This window comes from Vulpes lagopus, chromosome 21, assembly GCF_018345385.1.
Source record: "Vulpes lagopus strain Blue_001 chromosome 21, ASM1834538v1, whole genome shotgun sequence".
Taxonomy (NCBI): domain Eukaryota; kingdom Metazoa; phylum Chordata; class Mammalia; order Carnivora; family Canidae; genus Vulpes; species Vulpes lagopus.
Genome location: NC_054844.1, coordinates 3,867,275 through 3,874,874, shown reverse-complemented (window position 1 = coordinate 3,874,874; position 7,600 = coordinate 3,867,275). Strand labels below are relative to the sequence as shown.

The 7,600-nt window shown below is 49.9% G+C and overlaps 1 protein-coding gene across 2 annotated transcripts in view; it reads left to right on the top strand.

Moving 5' to 3' along the window:
* The first annotated feature begins 490 nt into the window (after positions 1-490).
* Positions 491-7,600, top strand: part of IQSEC3 (IQ motif and Sec7 domain ArfGEF 3) — a 110,172-nt gene continuing 103,062 nt past the window's right edge. For both annotated transcript variants that reach the window (XM_041735308.1, XM_041735309.1), the window contains exon 1: positions 491-1,129. In XM_041735308.1, coding sequence (XP_041591242.1) covers positions 555-1,129 — 575 coding nt within the window. In that variant the 5' untranslated portion in view covers positions 491-554. The remainder of the gene's footprint in view (positions 1,130-7,600) is intronic.

Below are 7,600 nucleotides of genomic sequence, written 5' to 3'. Positions count from 1 at the left end.
GGGATAGCTGGACATAGGAAAGGGGTTCTGTGACCTTTCAGAGTCCCATTCCTCTCTCCCTTGGCCACCTTCTCTCTGTCCCCCGCCCACCCCGCGCGCCCTCCCTCCTTGTCCCAGCCCCTCTCTCTCCCTCTTCCGTACCTGCTTCTCTTCTCCGACCCGTCCCATCGCACTCCCCCAGTGCAGCAATGTCCGCCTCACCTCTCCAGGCCCCTCCGTTTATCCTGCTCCCCTACCCACTCCCTCGCGTGTCTCCTTTTCCTCCTGTCAGCCCTGCAGGAAGCCGAGACTCCTCACGAAGCCCGGAGGTGGGAGGTGGGAGGTGGGAGGTGGGAGGTGGGAGGTGGGAGGGTGGGCCCTGGCGCCGCGGTCCCGCCCCTCGCTGCGTGTGTGAAGGTCCGGGTGGCGGTGACGCGGCACCGGCGGCTGGGAGGGAGGCTGGGCCCGCCGGAGAGGGAGGCGAGCGGATCGCCGGGGCTGCTCGGCTCCTGCGCGCCCTCGCGCTCCCCGCCGCCCGCCGAGGCGCAGCCAGGGCGCAGGCGGCGGCGGGCGGCATGGAGAGCCTGCTGGAGAACCCGGTGCGTGCCGTGCTCTACCTCAAGGAGCTCACGGCCATCGTGCAGAACCAGCAGAGCCTCATCCACACCCAGCGCCAGCGCATCGACGAGCTGGAGCGGCGGCTGGACGAGCTAAGCGCCGAGAACCGCAGCCTGTGGGAGCATCAGCAGCTGCTGCAAGCCCAGCCTCCGCCTGGGCTGGTCCCTCCGTCGCCGGCCCCGCTGCCTGCCGCCCCGGCCGCCCCGGCCGCCGCCGCCGCCGCCGCCGCCGCCGCCGCCGCCGCGGCCCAGGAGCCGCTCCAGAACCACGGACAGCTCCCGCCCGCCGCGCCGCAGCCTGCGCCCGAGCAGCCCCCGCTTCAGCACCACGGCCAGCTCCTGGTGCAGCCCCAGCCGGGCCCCAGCAGCAGGGCTCACGCGCCCCAGTCGCCCCACCAGCACCCCGCGGCGCCCGGGGCCGTCGCCGACAAGGAGAAGGAGCGTCCCCCGAGTTGTTGCCCTGCCGCCGGAACCCTCCTTCAGCACAAATCCCCCGCCGCCCTCGGCAAGGGCGTCCTGACCAGAAGACCCGAGTGAGTGGGGACGAAGGGAGGGGCACTGTGGTAACAGAAAGGGAAGTAAATGTGTAGAAGGAAGAGACAAGGGGCGGATCGGGTTCCCCTAAGAGTCTGAGGGACTAGGGCAACCTGAAGTGAAGAGATGAGAAGATGCTTGGAGGTAGAAGTGTGTCAAGGAGATTTGGGGGAATAGAGGGATTGGCATCGGTGTTTTAGGGGACTTGGGGATGTTGGAGCAAAAGAGACAATCCAGACCATTCTTGGGGGCAAAGGAAGAAAGAAATAGGTGGTAAGTGGTTGGGGATATCAGAAACTGGGAGATTTTAAAAGGGACAAGATTGGGGAGGAAGTTGTGGTGAAGATTACACTGAAGAAAAAAGAACAGTTGAATTTTTTTTTAAGTTGGGAAAAATTTGGAAGGGAGTTTGGGTAGTACAATTATTTGAATGGAGAGCGAGATATGAAAAACACAGAGGCTTGGCAAAGAGGCATGTTAAGAGCTTTAAAAGGGCTAGGTCCTTTTAAAGGACCCTAGTTGGAGAGTAGAATTGGGGTCTGAGAAAATGCAGGAGGCAGGGGATAAGGCTGAGAAGCAAGAAAGATGTGAGAAGGCATAAGTGCTAGAGATAGAGGAAGATAAATGGTGGGAGAAAGCATTTCCCAGAGGAATGAGCCTGGCTCTTTAACTGATGCAGTGGGATCAAAGCCAGGAGTGGCTCTTTGGGGAAGCCTACTCTGCTCTGACCTGAGTGGGCATCCTTCTTCCGAATCTCCACAGAACCAAAGGGGCACAAAGACACAACCCACCAAGCCAATGGAGGACTCATTTATAGCATGAGGACTCAATCTGGCTATAGCTTTTCCCTCTGACTCAGGAGGATTTCTGTGCGGGATGGTTGACAATTGTGGAACAATGATGAGAGAGTTGGCAAACAGAGGTGTTGGTATTTGGGTGTTTAAATCTCTCTGTTATGGCTGGTGACTGCAAATCTTGCTTCCACTTGCTTATTTGGTGATATGGAGAATCTCGTGTTGGGTCCTGAGAGAAATATACTCATTAACTTCAGGGTGGGTCTTTAGGACCTCAAAATCTTTTTTTTTTTTTACTTTCAATGTCTATTAACTAAGGACGTGGAAAGAAGAGATGAAAGAGGACTGGAATATTCTCTCCTCTGTATTGGGCAGGCTGTGACATATTAGCTTCCTTCCTCTGAGTATACAGGTGATGGGAGGACTGCATGGAAGAGCAGCTCAGGGGAAATCAGCACCTAATCAGCACCTGACCCTGACAATGGTGATGATGCTAAAGGAGGAGCTGGGTGGGGGGAGGAGGGAGGAGAGCCAAGAACCTCACCTTCAGCATGTTTCAGGTCTGCAGATACTTGTGAAGATTTGATGCGTTCCTTAAAAACTCATTTTCTCCTCATATCTATGTAGTTCGAGAAGTTGGGTCAGGATATGAGAGCTCACAGCATTCATTTGACCAGAACCACAGGCTCTTAGGGGTGAAGATCCAGGATGATCTGACTTGGCAGACCTATAGCAATTGATTCAAGCCCCAAGAAGATGCGCATTTCTTCCCCATTTGCCCTTCCTTCAGTATCACAGTTTTCTTTCCTTATCTGGTTTATTAGCAGAAAGTCAGTTTTCCCTTAGTGCCCATGGTTCAACAAAAGACAACGTTCTTACAAGGTATTATGTGGCTTTTTCCCTAAATGGGGTGAGGGTGGGGAGAACTATTCCATTTATTTCCCTGGGGGCAGCCACAGCTTCTTGGTAATTATGGTTCTTCACCTGATTCCTCTCCTCATGCCCTTTGGTATCTCCCTTCTCTTCTCCACTTTTTTTTTTTTTTTTTTTTTTTGCATCTCTTTAGGGAAGTGTGAGCAAGAACGGTTGAGGAAAGATAATTTTTCTTGGAGAAAGACTTTGTGGTGGCCCCCAATGTAGCTTAAAGAGACCAAACTCTCCTGCCCAGGTGCCTTTGCTGGGAAGCCAGGGATTTAGGAATTACCTGGATTCCTATCCAGTATCCCAAGTCAAAACCAGAGACAAACCATAGCATCTCCATCCTTCCTTCTCCTTTGTCCTGCTTTTGCTTCATAGAAGAAGAACAAAAATAAGAAATAATTAGAATGGTGCAGGAGAGTGGAAGTTGTTAAAAATCTTTCACTTAGGAAGTTGTGCCAGACACTAATGAGTTAATGCCCCAAGTAGCTCCTTCCTCCCTCCAGATCCTCCAGTTTTTCCCCTTGCTCCCCAGCCTAGACACCAAGAGACAGAGAGAGCACTTTACCTCCTCCCTGCAACTCTCTCTTTCCTTGGATGTGAAATCATGGATATCTTGGTTGTGTGGATGTCCTCTCTGTGCCTTTTGTGCCACTCATTACTCCCCACTGTTTTGCCTAACTTCAGCCTGAGTTTTCCCCACAGAACCTCAGTAATAAAATCACTGTTGCTGATTACATTTGGCCCCACCCTGCTCTCTACCTGTGACCCCCATTTTCTATGGCTATCCTCCTCTGCCCATACCTCTCAGTGGTGTAGGGCTAGATGCAGCCAGCAGGCAGACAGATCTTTATGGATAGGGGGAGGTGAGGAGAAGAGCAGAGCCAGCAACCCTCTCCCTGGTGTTTCTCCTGAGGAGCTCCCTGCTGAATGAGTTCTCTCCTGGGCATGCTGAAGTAGGAAGAAGATACGGCAGATGAGGGCTCTGGATTATAATTTTACTGAAATCTTTTCTCATTTTTCACTTGCCCTTCTCTGGCCTCATTATAGTAAAATCGTGGTCCTGGTGAGGTTGGTTGCTAAGGGTTGGGTGAAGGTTACATGGGGCCAGGCACTGTGTCAGATGCATTATCTCCCCCACACAGTTTGTCTCTTATCACCAGAACTCTTCTTCCTTGCCCAAATCCAGGAGAGGCAAGAGCCCCAGGGAACCTGGGACCAGGAAATAATGGATCATTTAATTGTCATCAGATCTGCATTAATATGCAGCCTGACATAGGCTCTCTTGCTCTTCAGCTGACAAAGAAAGGAAGGTGGTGGCCTTGGAAGTCAGGACAAGGAAGCTATGATGAAGGGGTGGGTTAGTGCAGAGATATCATGGAAGAAAGACGCTGGAGGGGTTAACATTCTTCTCTGCATGCTTCCTGGCTCTTGCTAAGCTCCAGCCCCCACTGCTTTTGACTCTTAATGAAAGCAGAGATCTAGCTTCCTCCTCTTTATTTTTTCAATCAAGGCTCACAGCATCTACAGAATTGATTACCCCTTTCCTGGCTGGAGTCAGAGCCTCAGCCTGATCTGGCAAAGTCTACTTCTTGCCATGGAAGCACATGACCCTCCCAGAGGCTACTGGCTTCCATGTGACCACAGCTTCTCTGTCTGAACACTTTTGCCCATGCAGCCAGCCATGCCTTTAGAGCCCGGGGCTTGCCTGTGTTCTGCAGCCTCTAGGCAGAGGATTACTGGAGGCTGCATGAGATTCTTGAATTATAATCCAAATTCAGCTTCTACCCCATACCCCCCAACTCCAAGTAGCCATGAAGTCTGAATGGCTCAGTAGCTCCTGTCTTCTCTTCTCTTCCTTCATCCCTTGTCTTCCTTTTCTACTTTCTCTTCCTCACTACTTTTTCCTTCCTCTTTGTCCTTCCTTCTCTCTTTCCCTTTTCTTCCCTCCCCTCAAACTCTTTCTCTCTCCTGTATTTTCTTCTTTCTATCTATCTTTTGGCTCCAACTAAGTTGCTCAGGGAAGTCTCCCCTTCTCTTCTACTATCCTTTGAGCATAAAATAAATCTTGGGTCATTCTTTGAGCTCCATGGTATCACACTGACTAGAGGCTGAAGGATAGCTAGACAATCATTAGATGTGCTTTTTAGCCTGCTGTCTAGAATGCTGATTGGAGCAGGTGTTTCTGCACCTACTGAGTCAAGGTTGTCTGCCTGGAGATGGCAGGTCCTGTATGGCCCATTCTGAGAGCTACTGAGAGAGTGTGAAGGTCTGTCAGTCAATCAACTCTATTCTATCTAGTGTCCAGTCCATTCGAAACCATATACCCTGTGCTGTAGAAAACCAGGAAGGAAGCAAGCAGTCCTTGTTCAACATACTCGAGGCATATATCTAAAAACATCTAAACAAGGGTAAGCAAATTGCTGCTGCCTCGAGCTACCCTCCATCAGAAGAGAACAGGGTGAAAATGGGGAGCATATTGAGAGACCAGAGAGAAGGTTTTCTCTGTTGAAGTTAAGGGTATATGTCAGGAACAGTAAGAGCCAAGGATAGCTGAAAGGAGGATGGAGCCCTGAAGATTCAATTCATGGAGATATCTGTATGGCAGGTGCGTATCTTCCCATTCCCTGACAGTACAGTCCCCCCAACTCTAATGACCTCCCATGAGGCTAAACTGTCAATAGAGTAAGAGCCTTGGCACTTGGGGCCCTTGTCTGCCTGTGGCTGGAAGGCCTGATTGCTGATGATGCAACAGGAAGGCCAGTGCTCACCAAACTGCCTATGCTCCTTTTCTTCCTCTGCCTCCAGCTTCTAGCAAGAGAGAGGACTTCTAGCTGGTAAGCTGGAAAATGGGGCCAGAGAAGGCTCACTGAGAGGAGGCAGTGTGCCTCTTTTTGCTCACCTAGAAGTGGGCACAAAGTGGGCACTTATAAAGATATTTTGTTCCTCTGCTTGTCCAAGAGCCCAGAGCACTGCTCCTTCCTCCTTTTCATCCAAAAAAGACACAGTTCAAGAGAAACAAGTTACCCCTGCCTCTGGGAAAACGCAATGGCCTCCATCCTCCTCTCTGGCTCCCTCTGCCTTGCTCTAATCACTCTCTCCTTCCTTCCTCCCAAGCCCTTCCCAGGCCCACACATCAAAGCTATAAGGGCCCCATGATGGCATCCTGGAACATTTTCCTGCTGGCCTGAAACCAAACAAGAGGAGCAGCAGTTGGTTCTGCTGATTCAGCAAATATCTGTACCACCTGCATTTCAAAGGTCACTTATGAGAAAAGGCAGATGGGGTCAGATCTGGGTGGAGAGCCAAAGAAAGCAGGGTGATAGGGAAAAAGAGGGGAGAGCTGGGACCAGCCACTGGACCTGTAGTCTAGAAAGGGACTTGGATCCTGAATTTAAATCCCCCTTTAAGATTTTTAGGCAGACTAGCTTTGCTGGGGAAGCCTCAATATTTTTCACTGGGGCCCGAAAATATTCTCAGTGGCCCTGGACACTAACTAAGTAGCAGCTTAGTATGGGGTTTCTTAGTAGGTCCCAGGGACAATCATTGTACCTGGCAAATCCCCAAAGGGAAGGCCATCTGGCAGGGTTTCCAAGGCTTGGGCCACTGCAGCACCTTCCTTCTCTGCTTCTGGAAAAGCACAAAGTACAGGTTCTCACACAGGCTGCAAAGAATTTCTTGTTTCCAGCCAGGAAACTGGTGGTCATCTCCATTTCAAGGAGTGAGGGCATTAACAAACAAAGAGGATGAGGAGTAGAGTGAGGGAGAAATTAGATTTTTCAGGCTGAGGGGAACTTAAGGAAACCATAGAATCACAGAATTTTCAAGATTGAAGTGCTTAAGAACATGGGCTTTGAGGTCAGGCATATCTAGGTACAAATCCTGCTCTCTCATGACCAGCTACAGAGATCTTACATTCATTATTTACCTTCCTTAAGTCTCTGAGGTTTTGTTTTGTTTTGTTTTAAGATTTTATTTATTTATTCATGAGAGACACAGAGAGAGAAGCAGAGACACAGGCAGAGGGAGAAGAAGGCTCCTTGCAGGGAGCCCGATGTGGGACTCAATCCCAGGACCCCGGGATCACAACCTGAGCCAAAGGCAGACACTCAACTACTGAGCCACCCAGGTGTCCCTTTTTTTCATTTATAAAATGAAAAGTAATATAGTTCATAGTAATATAAACTTTGAAGGATTGTTGTAAAGTTTAAAACTTAAAAGGTATCATTTTTTTAGGTCTATTCTGGACACAGTAAGTGCTCAGTACGTTGCAGTATTTCTACAGATAAAGAAACCAGGGCCCAGGGTTCATCCACAGTCAGACCACAGTGAAAGACTAGAATCCAAGTTCAGAATTCCTTCCGTGCTTCCAAACCTGCTTTCTAACCTGTGCCCTTTTCTCATCTATTCCTCTACCTTTGGACAATATGCATGCAGGCTATCCCAGATACATGACCGTGTAGCTCACCATGAAATGTAGCCAGGAAGGACAAATTCACCATCCCTGAGCAATCTGTGATGGGGTCTCACAACTTTATAGTTGGGAAATGCTTCCTTTAGCTCAACTTAAATGTCTTCTCTTGCATTTTAAGACAATGTGCAGTTCTCCTAAAGACATCCAAGGGATCCGTGTTATCACCTGATGCCCCATGGTGGTAAGAATGACCTTACCCATTTTCTAAGTGGGGAAACCACAGTCTCATCTAGTAAATGAACTTGTTAAAGATAAAAGGAAAGGGTGAGGGGAATGGAGTCTGA